At 40.8% G+C, this 15,364-nt stretch overlaps 1 protein-coding gene across 11 annotated transcripts in view; it reads left to right on the top strand.

Annotated features, from left to right (window-relative positions):
- MEGF6 (multiple EGF like domains 6) overlaps positions 1-15,364 on the top strand; it is a 255,960-nt gene that overhangs the window by 130,670 nt on the left and 109,926 nt on the right. For 10 of the 11 annotated variants that reach the window (XM_073316362.1, XM_073316365.1, XM_073316363.1 and 7 more), the window contains one exon: positions 13,774-13,896. The exons of the other annotated variant lie outside the window; for it this stretch is intronic. In XM_073316362.1, the coding sequence (XP_073172463.1) occupies positions 13,774-13,896 (123 nt within the window). The remainder of the gene's footprint in view (positions 1-13,773; positions 13,897-15,364) is intronic. 11 annotated transcript variants of the gene reach the window in all.

Here is a 15,364-nt window from a genome sequence, read left to right as displayed (position 1 = left end):
GTAGCTGCCAAGTATTCAACATCATAAATCAATTTATTGAGTGGAGATTTACTAATCCCCCAAACCTTTTAGCAGACTTCATTATTTAGCTAGCTAAGAAGCCATCACAAGATAACTAATTGCCTCTCAGTTAACAAACTTTTTTTCCCTATCACTTTAGCCTTTTGAAATATTTAACTTTTCTTTAACTTGCTACATGCTACTTGTTGAATTGCAGTGAAAATCATAAAGTAGATATTTTATTGTTTTCATTCGTGGATGACTGGATACTAGTTGTATTTCTGTTCCAAACAAACATTACTGATCCTGCTCACAAGCATTTGATGTTTAGCTGTCGAGCCATATGAAACTTGATGTCGTTTTTTTCTCAGGGATTTCTTGCAAAAATTTTCTACTGTTCAGACTCAAATGGAATTCACCCCCTCTGAGTTTTGAGGTAAGTTCTGGATTTTGAACAAGACCAAACATTCAGTGTGAAACATAGTTAAAACCACATTCTTTCACTGGGTTTCATATGAGAACTATGAAGAATTTGCACGTTTTCTGTGAAATGATAACTTGGCCCTTGTTTGCTCAAATGTAGGCCTAGTTTACTTGAAAAGATTTCAGAGCTTTCAGTGAACCTGAACTGAGTTTGAATTTGTTTGGAAATACAAATACAAGAGACTTTTGAATAGAATTGGGTTTTATAGCTTCCCCCGCCCCCCCAAAATTCCTGCAGTTCTGATATTTCACAAATGTACAGTCGCAGGGCCAGATTCTGCTCTCAGTTATGTTCGTGAAAACATGGTTTAACTTATGTGAAGTGGGAAGTTACACTGGATTTACATCAGCGTAGAATAACTGAGAGTGAGGCTGACTCATGATCTGTGTACTGATTAGCTACTTGGAATGTCAGCTCAAAGTATTTAGTGAAAACTTCTCAAAATCCAAAAGGATTTCTATAACTAAGTTCTTGACACCTAATTCACTGATTTTTTTTGGGGGGGGGGTCGGGTATGCTTTTAATTTTGGGTGGTACATGGCTTACGTAAAATCTTTAATGTAGACCAAACGTATTTAACGAGGGAATGCCAGCAACAATCTCACTTTTGTAAAACATAATGAATTGTTTTAAAGGTGCATGATAACCTCCTGGGAATGATACACAATCTCCTTTACCAAGCACTCAAAGGGTCTATTAGGACTGACTCCAGCCCAGCTGCTTCTAGTTAGTTCAACTTCAGCAGATTCTGGTTTGATTTAGTGACCAGCCTCTAGCACTGTTTGTTCATGACACCTGGCTGCTGGTGACAGCTGATTCATGGAGAGGCAAAATAAATCTCAGTGCCATACTTTGTGGCTTGATTAGTATTCTGTAACCTTCTTTACCTAGAAGTCCTATAACTCTGTAGGTCCATGAGGATGACCAGAGGGTCCCAAGTTTGTGATAGTAAAATGTTTAACTCTTTCAGTCCCTTCTTTTTTTTTTTTAACTAAGTATGGATCATTGGTATCCTTTCGAGAGTCATTTCCTACTCTTTTATTGGTACTACACAGTCACAAAAATGGTATTTTTATAGGGTGAATTTTGGAACAGCATTGGGAAGGTAGTTACAGGTTTTGACATTGGGGTAATTCCTATGTATTTGTGATAAAAAATAAAGGCTCACAGAGATGCCAAAGGGCTGTTGGGTCATGTAGTCAGTTCCCTTGCTACTACAGGATTGTTCTGTGCAGTATTCCTTAGGGCGTTGCTCAATTTTAAATGAACCAGACATTGGGTATTCCATTAGTTCATTTGGGAGGCTAAATACAATGTTCCTCAGTAATAAATTCAGGGTAAAACAATGGAAAGACTAGGACAGAATCAAAACGGAGCTAGAACAAAAGCCAGTTCCCCTACCAATGACTGCTGGGAAGGGAGGGAGCATAATATTAGAAAAATATACAGAAGGCAGTTATACTTTTGAGGAATATTGTAAGCATTGTGATGTATCATCCAGTGACATCTTGTGACTGAGCGCTCTTGACTCTCTAGATGGATAGTATGCTTCAGTGATGGAGTAATGAGCTTTTATAGCCTCTGGTCATATTCTTTGAAATCTACAAGCTCCAGGAATCTGTGTTAATCTATTTATACCACACTCATCACTGTAGAATCTGAATGCTTTATGGATTTTATCAAACATCCATGCAAAAAAAAAAATGCTTCTCTCCATCCTTGTGGGAGTTTGTGTAATTAATTGTCAGAAAGTTAATTAGATTATCTATCCATGATTTAAAGAGAGAGTTCCATATTGAAGAAAATTATGCTAGTTTCAAATATACTAGACTTCAGCTGTACAAAACCTGCACAACAAACCCTCAAACTTTATGAAATTCATGTGGTTTCAGGCTTACTGACAAATTTGTACCTCCACCCAGATCCATCAGAATTTGCTAAGATTCATTATGAACCTTTCTAGCAATCCTGGGACTGATTTGTGGTTTTGCATCACAATTATGTGAAATTCACTTCTGATGTGAACCATGGTGAAAGATGGCAATTTTGACTGAGTCTCCCTTTGGGATTTTAGGTTCATTTGACTCTGAAACCCAAGACCATGCTCAGGAGCTCTGAGATAAAACATACAAATAACTAAAACACAAAGAGTTTAATCAATCTCCTGCAAAGTGAAGTTGCCAGATTCTGTGTGACTTTGTTCAGTGTGAGCCCATTACTTTTGTTATTTTGGGGGTTAAATGAGGATTTTTTCCCTTTAGGGCTTCTATTTGATCCTGCAGGGATGTCACTATGCTGATTTGTGGCCTTGCAGTCTCTTCCACAACAGATTGATATAATAAGCATAGAATTAGGATTTTGTGCAGAAGAGGGAAAGCAAGAGGTGAAAACTTCTTATTAAACCATCAAACATTTTAATAAACTTATTCAGGCTACCCCCAGCATGAAAAATCCTCCTTTAATCTGAACTCATTTTTACTACACTCTTCATATCTAACTCAGCCTGACAGATACTTCATTGCCTTGAGATGCCCTTTTAACTTCTAAAACATCAGTTGCGTTTTCAAAGCGTATCAAAATCCCAGAGGGTTATATTTCTTAACTCCCTTCTTGTTGCACAGTGAAACTCAACATCCCTCACAGAGACCTTCATCCTCCAGGTGGCATATATCTGACCAATCCACAGTCAATGCTGTTGGGACTGAATAACAAATGCATCTTTATGGCTATGTTAATAGTGGACAAGGTTGGGAAAATAATTCTTCCTTGTGCTTGCGAGCAAGTGCTGTTCGCAGCATTTTAGAACCATTTTCTGATCATATGTAAAACACGATCTGCCATGTGTCTGACTATTGTATCCACCAGTGTTGGTCTTTGCCTCAAAAGAGATTTGTAGTGGCCCAGTGATATGTGTCTTGGATCTTTGATAAAAATGCAAAGAAGACATTTTTAACTGACGAATATTTACTCCCCAGAGCCAGGTTAAATACATCCCTGGAAAAGTTTCTAGAATAACATGTCTTTCCATCCACCAATACTGTGATTAGGAGATTAAACTGTAGAAGGTTTAATTAAAACGTGTGGGTTGTTTCTCTTTTTTAACCTAGTGGAATGGAAATCCATTTGTAGGGATAACTCTGAGCGATAGTTATGCACCGCTCCTCATAACCCCATAGTAGCCTTTCTCTGTTCCACAATATGTTTGGAATGAACTGTCCTTCTGGGGGTCTCCTAACCCTGGCAGGTTGCTGGAATGAGAGGATTAAAGGAATGTAAACCCTGGAGGATTTTGTTAAGCTTCACGAGGCCTTAGGATTTTGAAAAAGTAAAACAAAACTTGTGCAGCCTCATGCTTCAGAAGTAGAAAGGGCACTTCGAGCCCAGACAGATTTGTCAGACCAGTGGATAAAGAGGATGAAAGTTATTAATTACAGGCTAATCATCTGGTTCTTCAGGGAATAAGAGAGATGAAAAATCACTCATCTCTTTGTGTGAAACATGTGTGAAGCACAGGTCAAAGTCACCTTTATGCAACAGCTTTCTCATTCACCATCTCTGCTCTTCGTACATACAGTGGGCCAGATTCTTAAATCCCCTCTAGCTGTAACGAGCCATTTGAGAATTCCTCTTGGGAGCTTATGGGCATAGTTTGGGCAAGCCTCTTGCAGGCATGGAATTTGCCCCCCCCCAATATGGACCCATTGGTCTGCGGGAGCTGCCCCCCTAAATATAGAAGTCAAACTACGCCTAAGGATACATGTAAAGCCCGCAGAGCCTGGTCCTGTGCCAGTTGTTCCCATTGCTCCCACTGAGCATGGATGCGGGAGAAAATCAAGCCAGGGTAATTCCTTCAGAATTTCCAACAGAATATCATCTCTGTGAATTGAATCCTGATCTGGTCGGTACTCTAGGTTTGTACATTAAGAAAATAGAGAGGTGAACTGATTTCCCTTGCATATGCATCTTCAGAGATACCCCTACACATCATTCACACGTACACATTCAGACACCTCCAAAGATGTCTAATAATAAGGAGAGTGCTCCTTGGAGACCTCCAGAATTATGTGACTTCTCCCAACTAGGGTGGTGGCCTGATTGCCCCGCCAGGGTTGGCATGGCATTTCCTCTCTAGAAATCACTGCCATTTTAGGATGCTGTTGCCTGCTTCACTGAATTTTTCTTGGGAACTGTGGGATCTTCTTCTTAGTCCATTCCAACAAAGTTCTTTGCCAGCCTTGTTTGTTTCTGTTGGAAATTTGGATGTAATGTGCACATGGTATTTTTCTAACTATACGAACACTAGTTGTGCTGTTCTGATGGTGTCTGGTTTTCCTAAATACACATTCATCATAAATATTGTTCCTGTCATTATTTATTTGTGATGGAATTAATGGAAACTAAACATTGTGAGACCAATGAGATTAAGCTCCCTGCTTGATCTAAACAATGGCCAAAATAAGAGAAGGAGGCTTCTCACTGCCTCCTCATCTCCAAAATACAGACTGTTTATGCCCTTCCTCGTTAGCTAAATGCATACAGATAGTAACTTTATGTCACTGGTAGTTCTGAAAGAGTTTATATTCATGTTTTTGAAAGTAACCTGGAAGGAAATACCCAGCTGCTGCTTCAGTGGCCGGCGGCACAACAGAACTGATCAACACAAGCAGGTCCAAACTGCACTTCAAAGCTCTAGAGGCTCAGAGCCTACAAGAAGTTATGCCAGTATTGATACTTTGGCCATTCATCCCCACAACTGAGGACTGGTTCCAAAGACTGAAGTGAGGTGGAGATAGAGGGTGGGGTTTCCCCGGCCGTGGGGGAGAGACCCAGATCTGTGGGGGTACTGCCAGGGGGCAGCACCCCGGCGTGAAAGGGGCACCAGGGTCTGGGAGGGACTCGGGACCCAGTGACAAGCGGGACACCGGCCTGCAGAGGGTGCTCCGGAGGTTGGAAACACTAATTCCCTGGACGACCAGCAGGAGGCGCCGCAGGGGTGAGTCCCGCCCTGTTACACCCTCCCTTCTCCCTACCCCTCAAAGTGACAAGGAATATGATGTGTGTTACCACATTTATTTTGCACTAACTGGTCACAGGTCACATTCCATGCATTCAGAATAAAACACATGCCTCTACAGAACACATTAGGCACAATAGTAATCATTCTCCTACCAACCATCCCAAACCACCAGATGGGGAACAGAACAAAACAGCCCTCCCTGCTTCCAATAGCCAATCCAACCTGCCCAAGTTTGGGATCCTCAGCACCTTTTAATGGTGATACTCTGAGTTTGGAAATTTGGTTGAATTCCCAAAGCAGGAAAAAATATTTGTTTGTCTAGGGGTTTCATTACAAACTTTTGTGCATCCCAAGTATTAGCCGCCTCCTGAAAGGAATGCACTATTTACTTGCTATGGTGTGCACAATAGCATATTTGAAAAGTTTCAATATGTAAACAAAGGTGAAACCATTGTCTCCACTTTTTCTGGCTTGTTTTGATAAATGCTATAATCATTTTGCATGAACAATGGTTCATGTTGCCCAAACATGTAGATGCAGGATTTGGGCAAATAGAATTACATTCAGAAAACCTACTCTGGAATCTGGCAGCTGTGTAGAGTGAAATGTAGCATGCACTAGTGTTGGGAGGTAATGAATCACAAAACTGCAGGTTCTGCACTTTTTCTCTCTCTTTTTCAGCCAATGGTATTTGGTAATCTCCTGAGGTCTGAATTAGAAGGGTCTGAGGGAGGTAAAATGAAGGCCTCTTTGATCGCATGCTTATTTTACTTTATTTGGTCTCCTTTTCCAACACTGTCATATTTCAACACAGCTTCAGCCAAAAGACAAATGTCAAGTTGTCCCACACCAAGTGATTTGTAAGTCTCACAATTTGTAAATTGTCTAAGTTTCAGAGTGCATCGTGAATGTCTGAAATGAGAATAACAATTCCACATAAGCTGCAGACATAATTTATTAAATATAATTGGACAGTATCATAATAAAAAACAGAAATTACTCAGAGCCGTTCACCCCCTAAAATCTTCCTGTACAACTTGGAGCTTTTCTCGTTTATTCTTTCTTCTATTTTCCCACTCCCAAAACCTAATTTATTATAGGCTTTCACAGCCCTCATGTTTAATACACTTAATTCTCCATTGGTTTTAAGAGGTAAACTTGACAGGTCAGGTCACTACAGACATCTGAATGTTTTCTCTTGCTGTTATAAAAACAATCCACCGCCAATGTTATAATGACTAAAGAACACCACCCAAAGGAACATCTTTGTGAATAGCTTTTCATGGATGGTCCAGATGCAGCTTTCCAGAAATACTATGTCAGGCCCCAGGTTAATTCTCTTTGCAGGAATGTATATGTTGTAATAGTGAATGTGTTTCCATGCTGACATTTATGCATGCGTTTTCAGCTTTTCACATTCATTTCCTTCCATTTATTTTAGCTCTTTTCTGTTCTTTGGCCTGCCTGCTGCAAAGTCCTTCCAGAGCTTGCGTGATGGCCTTCATCAAAACATTTTATACAGTTGACATGGAATGTCTGGCTCCACAGCAGAATGGTGTTCTTTTCCAGCATAACCCTGGCTCCTTGGTGGTCGTCATTTTGAGAATGCAATGCTTTCATTTCCTGAAAGTGCTCATTGTCTCATTTCCTTGGTGATTGTTTCTACATCTTTCTCTCTGTCACCTGTCTCATTTGTTTTATCTGTGCAGCTCACATCACCACAGTATCTGAGCATCTTGTCTAGCTCTTACTTTGTCATCTAGGGATAAGCAGCATTCTTTGGAGGAGCAGTTGTTTTGTTTTAACAGCTGTTGGACTGTTCTGATGTAGTGAATTCATGTGGAAGGAGCCATGAAATTTCTTCTAGTGATGTGGGATCTTAAACTTCAGGAGGATTGTGGTGAGTTTGGGCAAGCTCTCAGAGCTGCAGACGCTCCAGTTGAAGATTATTCAGTCTCCTTGGGTCTGCATATTTGGGTTGGAAATCTCACAAGAATAGGATCCTTCCCAAGATGCAAGGTACTGCTTGTCATTATAAAAATACTGCAAGTACAGCTTTAGTCACAGATCTAGAAATGCAGAGCTAGTGCAAGAATGAAACATGTGAGGAGGACAGAGCTATAAGAACATTGCATTTGGTTTGATTCTAGAAGATGGGATAAGTGTTCTGGCTGGAAGAATGATCATATTCTTCCTGACATGCTTTGCCCGGAGCCTTCCTTTCTTCCTGCAGTCAGAGGTTTTCTTTGGGATTGTATCTTTTTACAGAGCTCTTGCAGTATAATTCATGGATAAAGGGAAGGAGTTTACCCACCAGCTGAAAATGTCCAGACTAGCCTCTGGTTCTTAAACTGGAAAAGGGCCAAGAAGGCCTAGTTCAGGTTTTGGTTCTGCACAACCTCATCACTCAAGCTTTGTTTTTGCAGAACCAAGAAGCAGTGGTTGAAATATGGGTTTCAGTTCATCAAACTATCCAAATTTGGGGACAGGGGAGTTTCAGGTGGAAAGTGGTGGGTTTGTCCCCTCTATATAAGCATACGACAGAAGCCTGTGTTTGAAGATTTGCAGGCTACATTAAAGACAGTAATAATTAAATTAGTTCCTAAGAATTTCATCTTTATGCTGAAGTTTGTGCATAACAAACACCAAGAAATTTCCCCAAAGCATTGGAGAGTCCACGTATTGCAGTAATAACTAGCAGTTTAAAATGAGCGCTGAACAGAACTTGTGCACTGTTTTAAAGCTGCCACCAGGAGGCATTCATTTTACAAGAACAAAAAGCAACATGGGATGGGATACGGGAGAGAGATTGGAGCCTCTGGCTGTTTGCAGAGGTGCTGAAGATTGTGTGTGGAAGCGTCTCTCTGAATGCTTTTCACTGAGACCCTGTGATTTGTGGTTTTTTCTGAATGTGACCAACAGGAGCTCAGTGCTCTTGGTTTGCCAGTTTATTAATTTTCCTAAAAATGCTGGTCCTCAATAGTTTGCTAACCGGAGAGGCACTGCAGCCTACAACCCAAAGAATTGTAGGTTGCGATGCCTCACAGGTTAGCCAACTATAATGACAGTAGCATGAATCTTCTTAAGCGGAGGTGTAAAGTTAAAAATATAATAATAATTGAAGGTGCTATAGGCAAGTGTCTTTACTTTGCAGGATGATCTGTGTGCTTGATGTGGTTACTGAGGAGTTGGTTTGAATATTACCCCAAAATTTATACTGTTCTTTCTTTGGCATTTTGTTGTGGCTCTCATTTGGTGACATTCTGATTTGCTCCTGATGTACAGTAGATGGCTAATGTAATCTGTCTGATAAGTGCAAGCCCTCAGCTTCCCAGTATTTTGGCCATGGAATCTTTCTTGGCAACTCTTTTGCATCTGGTACCTCTCTTGATGAGGAATCAGTTTTTGGACACCTGCATCATCCTGGATGTCAGAATGATGAATATCATCACATCTCATGCACTGCCACTTACTGCAGGAATTTTATTCCAGTCACCATAATTTGCAACTGTTCTTTATATTACACCTTACACCTTGCTCTGAATCCTTAAGTTAAGATCAGCTGGGAGGCTCTAATCTTGAAGACTTTATGGCTGGAGCCAGGCTTCTTCAGTCAAAGACCCCAATTACTGGACTCCTTATTTCTTGGGTAACCCACTGGACCCCACGTCTTGTGACCATCAAGACAAATGACCTGAAGCACCTGCCTGTCACAGTGACCCTTGCTTAAAAAAATTAAAAGTGAAACGAAGTTCAGAGGTGAAGTGAAAACCTAACTGTTTTACCAAGAATGTTTTTCATTATTCACTGTTACCTCTGTAAAGATGATACTATACGCATCTCAGTTTGTGTCTTATATACTGGTACCATGATGTATGTCTAGAAAAACAAAACTGTGGCCTTTTATGAAGATTATTCTGAGATCGGCAAAGAACATCTTTTAGAAGAGGCGGTGTCAGCAAAGTCCTACCAGCTTGGCCAAAAAGAAGGCTCGATTTTGGCTGCTGCAGGGTCTGTCTGCGGGACTTAACTGTCTGCAAGTTAAGACTCAGTTGTAGAAATGTGAGCGGTGCCAAGTTGGGTCTTGCCACTAGATGAGAGAAGCTGCTGACTGATTAAGTCCTTGAATTGGCAAATACACCTGTCATCTCCATTCCTCAGATTGGAAGGTTGCACTGAGTCTTCCAGAAGTCTTGGTTCTGAGTTCAGTTAATCTTCTTTTCCCTGTGGCACATGCTGACTTTAGCAAGATTTCAGGTGAGTCTATTTTAGAGCTAGTGACTTGTCTAAAATAATATATAATCATTAGCTCAGCCTAGATTTCATTAGCGTTTATTGTCTGAATGGTATATTCTGACAATGGACATCCAGCTGTCTGTGCATTACTTTTAAGTTAACAATACAAAGCAAGAACAGAGTGACTTCCTTCCAAGGTGCTGTGTATGATCTACCAGCAGTAACGGTCCTGGCCTTAACTTGTATCCAGTAACTTGTCAAAGAGCTATGCCTTACTTTGGCTTTTGATACAGATGATGAGTTTGGAGTCAGATTAATCAAAGTTAACTGCAGTGTGTGTAGAAATGGGATTCCCACTTCTGCAGGCAGGTGAGCATGCCCTGTGAGCTCTGGGTGTGTGAAGGAAAATGAATTAGCTACCATAGCCGAAAGAAATGTACAGAGTACAGTACAGTCTGCAGCTCATGATTCTGACTTCCAGACCAAATGCCTTAAAAACCATACTGGTCTCCTTTTTTTCTGTCCGGTTTAAGTAACACGTGCTCTTTACAAAGCAAAGAACTAGCTGCTTGAACCCAAATACATTTTTTGAATGTCTTGTTAGGTGCCAAATGTCAAGAATTTCATAGTGAACCAATAAATCTCTTTAAAACCTCCCCACACATTTCAGATGTCTGATCAGAACATAACATCTCCAAATTTGGGTTTGTTTTGGATTCTGTAGCTGAAAATATGAAATGTCCCAGTCTTGCCATGGTAGAATATTCATTTTCTTTTAGCCATGATGTGGAGTCTCCTAAAAATCTCCCCTGCAGCCTATTTGCACAAGCCACTTTAGAGGTTGCTGCAGAATTTGGTGCCTCTGCACTGGTATGGAGTATTATTCCTGGGTACACCCACAGTATGGGAGGGTCAGTTTATATGCAGTGACACCTGTACAAGGGAACACACAGCTGTTTGGTAACCCTCTATCTAAGCAACCATATTCAATAATCTTCAAGGTTTGCACTATTGTTTGTTTGATTTTTCACTTAAATTCTCACCTCTGCTAGGCAGTTGATTTTTGATGGTCCCTTAGTTGTTGACTGCAGGTTGCAGAGAGATTGAAGTATGAAATGGCTTTTAATATGAGGTTCTATAGCAGTTGATATGCTATACATTTGGAACATTGGCAGCTCCTGAAGATAGTCTGTTAGTTTTGAAGTAGTTTAAAGTAACTTTCTCATATTTCAGTGAGGCATGAAAATGTTGCACTACAGACAGCAACTCCGGCACCTACCGGTACTTAAGAGGATGGGGCGTGCAGCCAGAGAATGGCTTCCAGAGGGATTATGGGGAGGATGGCGCCTCAAGGTTAGGGGAAAGGGATGTATAAACTTCAGCTGATTTGGGGCTCTGATTCTTAAATCTTTTTCTGAATCTGACAGCTGGGCATTACTTTCTGCCCACAGAATTTCTTCTGTGCCATTGGCCTATGCCACACAGTTCAGTTAAAGAATAGTGTCATATTGTCATTAGATAACAGAGGAACCAAAAAGAAGAATGGTGCTTTCCCCGACTCTGAATTGGTAATCTCTCAGGAATTCTGGGTGCAAATTTATCATAATGGTTCTGCCTTTTCTTCAACAGAGGATTAAAGATTTTGCTTTTAAAAGCTGACACAAGTTAAACTATGTTGGGTAAGTAATGAAAGTTGGTGTCAGAAAGACACTCTCTCTTGTCTGTGGGAGTATTTGCTGAAATGACCAGCTGCTGCCAGCTATTGAGTGAAAAGGATTCCCTATAGGTCCCCAGCAAGAAATAATTGAGCAGAATGCAATGTAAGAGTTACCACACACTGCTGAGTCTTATTAAACAAGCTACACATGAAACTTGATGGCATCCAGAACTGATCTGGAATTAAAGGTCTGAAAATTGGTTTTGAGTATAAAAGTAGAAAGGGGGTTTTAGATTCTGAGAGACTGAGATGGGCTTTTTGCTAGTTTTCTTTGATAATGCAGGCAAAACGTGCAAAATTATCTTGGAAACCAGCCTTTTGATTTGGGATGATTAGTCTCTTTTTTAAACTCTGAACTCATAGTAGTTGGTGAGAGATGGATTCATTTTATCATTTGGGCTTCCCGTGTCAGTAAAGATTTCTGCTTTTTTACTCTTTGTCATGTGTGTTTTTTGAAAGTTCCTGCTATGCGTCATTTGAAGATGGATTTCTCCTGCTTCCTTCATGTCCCCTCATTAATAATTATCTGTGATGTGTTGTGCATGAGCCTTTGAATGGGCTCATTAGACTATTCAAAGACTCCAGTGGGGTCAGCCATGTGACTACCTGCTGTGATCTCCTCTTCCATGTGGAAGACTCAGCTTACATGCTACCCTGTGTCTTTCGCTCTGTTGGGCCTTTCATAGATGCATAGCTCATAAGGCCAGAAGTGACCACTGTGATCATCTGGTCTGACATTCCCCCACCCCACCCATATAACACAGGCCATAGGATGTCCCGGAATTAATTCCTATTTGAACTAGAACTTTAAGAGCTGGGAGTGCCTGTTGAAGGCCTAGGGAGCTGCTGGTCATAAAGAGTGCATCATGGTGAAGTGCTGGTGAAATATACACATGAAGAAGTTGTCATCAGATCAGAGGCGGTGCTAGCCCATTGAGGCCCAAAGCAGGAATATTTTGCCTCCCCCAGCACATAGTAAAAAGTGAATAGCGGGTGCCTTTGAGCTGCTCAGGCCCCTAAGCAATGACTTAGTCTGCTTATGCCTAGCACCATTTCTGCATCAGATCATCAAAGGGTGGTGCATAAAAAAATTGAGACCTTCCAAGAGTCAGTGTTGCCCCATTGGATACGGGTGTGCAAAAAGATCATTGTTACTTAGGGATTTATCTGTGATTCATCTGTCACAAGTAGAAAATTGCAACCTCAGATGAATAATGAGCAGCAAGGGGGGGGGGAGGGAGGGAAGGGAGTTGAAATAGAAATACAGAAAATACAAAATATTATTCAGTTTTCTCCATGAGAGGATAGTGGGTGTTTAACAAGTTTGGCTGAGAAGTAGCCAACTCCTGCTAGCCAGTTACTTTGCTACATCTCATCCTTCCTTTGTTCTACATACATGTTCCCTTTCTTTATGCGTATCAGCAAATAAGTCATTTTGGGCAGGTCTGGAAACTGAAACTTCTTTGATTAGGGGATTTTGGTGTTAAGGAATGATTGCAATTCTTATAGTTTTGATATTTTCTGTTATTAACAGTGCTCTCTGCTTTGAATTCATGATTGTTTAGGTTATGTCATAGGTGCAAGTATAAATTACAACATCACAATAGCACTTTATTTTCTTAATATTGCAATAAACATGAAAACTGTTTCAGAGGATAAGACTAATGGTCCATCAGGTCTGGTGTTTGTGGCCATTTCTGAATGTTGCAATGAAAGCCTTAAACCTCCTACTACTTCGCAGCTAACTGTGAAATTTGATTACATGGTGGGAAGTTTCTTGCTCTTTCAACTGGTGACCAACTGAAATACGAGGATTGCGAATCCTTGTGGTTTTTATCCTGCATCTCTTCTTACCCATGCAAATGTCTGATCCTTTTTAAAAACAAAGTACGAGGCTATTAGGGTAAAATTTTCAAACCTAGGCTCATAAATTGCTTCTGCATAATACAAAGGTGCACCCGTTACCCCAGTCTGTAATTTTTCATGCACAAATGGGTATTATTGAGGGAAACCGGATATATTTGAGTGTAAATATCTGTGTGCATGCAAGCACATGTACTGCATGTTCAGTGGGGTAAGTACCTATTTTGTAGCTACATTTTAAGCTTTAAAATATATCCCTTAGCATGCAAATTATTTTGTACAATTTACCCTTTATTTTTTTACTATTGGCACTAGATATCTAATTAAAAAATAAAAGAGAGAAGTGTACTGAAAATAGACACACTTTTATATCACATTAATCATCCTTCTGGTTTGGTTCTCCACTGAAATCTCTCACGTTCTCTTCCCCCCGCCCCAATTTCTCATCTCTTTCAGATGTCAATGAATGCGAAGCCGGGAACAGTGGTTGTGAGTCCCAGTGCTGCAATACGATTGGGAGCTTCTATTGCAAGTGCCCTGATGGGCTGAGGCTGAAGGGAGACGGGAAGGCGTGCGAAGGTAGGAATGGGATGACAGCCCACTGGCATGGGCCAGCCACTGGGGGCTTTGATGAATTCCCTTGGCTCCTACAGCTGCATGTATGTTACAAAGAATTGCTTTGTAGCCTTAGAAATTCTGAAGTTATAAAGCAAGGCCTTACCAAATTTTATAGCAGAGTGATGCGTAGAGATTTCTACAGAACAGATTGGATCTCCCTGTGATTTGAAGAGTAAGAATCAGCTGTTGTAGTGGGTGCTTGTCAGTATCTGTCTGTAGTGTTGAGACCCTTTGCCCTTCTGCTGTTCAGTACCCTTAGCCCTCTTCTTCTTTACAATCCAACTGCATTTAAAATACAGTCTTCTACACAACTTGTATCTCAGGATGGTTTGCAAGATAAATAATCGTGTAGATGGGGTGTGTGGGGGTGGGGTGGGGGGGTAGGAATAATAGGGTTTGGGGAGGTTGGATGGGGGTTTGTGAGGGAGGTCTGTATGGTCTGGAGTAGTACTGTGGAGTGTATAGGACAGACTGGGCGTATTTTGGGGGTGGTGTATGTGATTGCACATGGAACAGTATAGTCTGGGATCATGCCGCACTCTGGTAGAATTCTTCCTCTTTTTGTAATTTCAGGATGCAAAATAAAATTTTAATTATATTGACATCCAACACCCTCCCCTTATGAGAAGGAATAGGAGGAAATCAGGTTTAGCTTTAGCATATTGGATGGGACCAAGTGTGGGACTTTTGTTTTCCTTTATGACAACAACTGTAACTAGGAGAGCAAATACAAAACATACACCAACTACATGCTCCATAGATGATTGATTGCAGCTTAGCTGCTTGGTTTGACGTATGCACTTAATTACAGTATGTCTTTTATTCCTTCACCCAGGGTACCTTCCATTTGAAAGCCTCTTCTGGCTACCGGGAGGCAGCAATGGTATCTTAAATTTCAGCCAGATTTCCAAGGCAATGAAAGGCCATTAGTCGGGAGAGGCCATCTAGTATCTTTCTCTCTCTGTCGGACAACATGTTATTATCTCACTCCTAATAGAACTTCCTTTTGTGACGTGAAATCACTGAATGCTCTCTCTTCAGGAATGTAACGGTTCTGTTTGTGCCCTTTCCCAGCTGTGTCCTGTCTGTGAGAGGAGAAGGGTGGTTTGTGGTTTCAAAGCATTTTAGCCTTCTTGACAATGTCTTGGAAAACTTTTGGCTGAGCTGGTTTTAAGTGGACAGATTTGTTCTGATTATTCAAGGAAAGGGGGAAGTATGCTTGGAAAACAGGTGGTTGTTTATATTTGTAGTTTAAAGAAGCCTGCTCTTATTAAATAACAATACTCTGCAGTATTCTGCACTAATGCTTCCAAGTAGGAAAGCTAGCACTAGTAATGTAATTTATCAATTATATTTCAGTACTGACAACACCACCAGTTGGGACAATTGCTGAAAGAACATTTTCTTTTATTGCAATAAGGCAGACAGA

Source organism: Lepidochelys kempii, chromosome 18, assembly GCF_965140265.1.
Source record: "Lepidochelys kempii isolate rLepKem1 chromosome 18, rLepKem1.hap2, whole genome shotgun sequence".
NCBI classification, from domain to species: domain Eukaryota; kingdom Metazoa; phylum Chordata; order Testudines; family Cheloniidae; genus Lepidochelys; species Lepidochelys kempii.
This window is presented reverse-complemented; position numbering and strand designations above follow the sequence as displayed.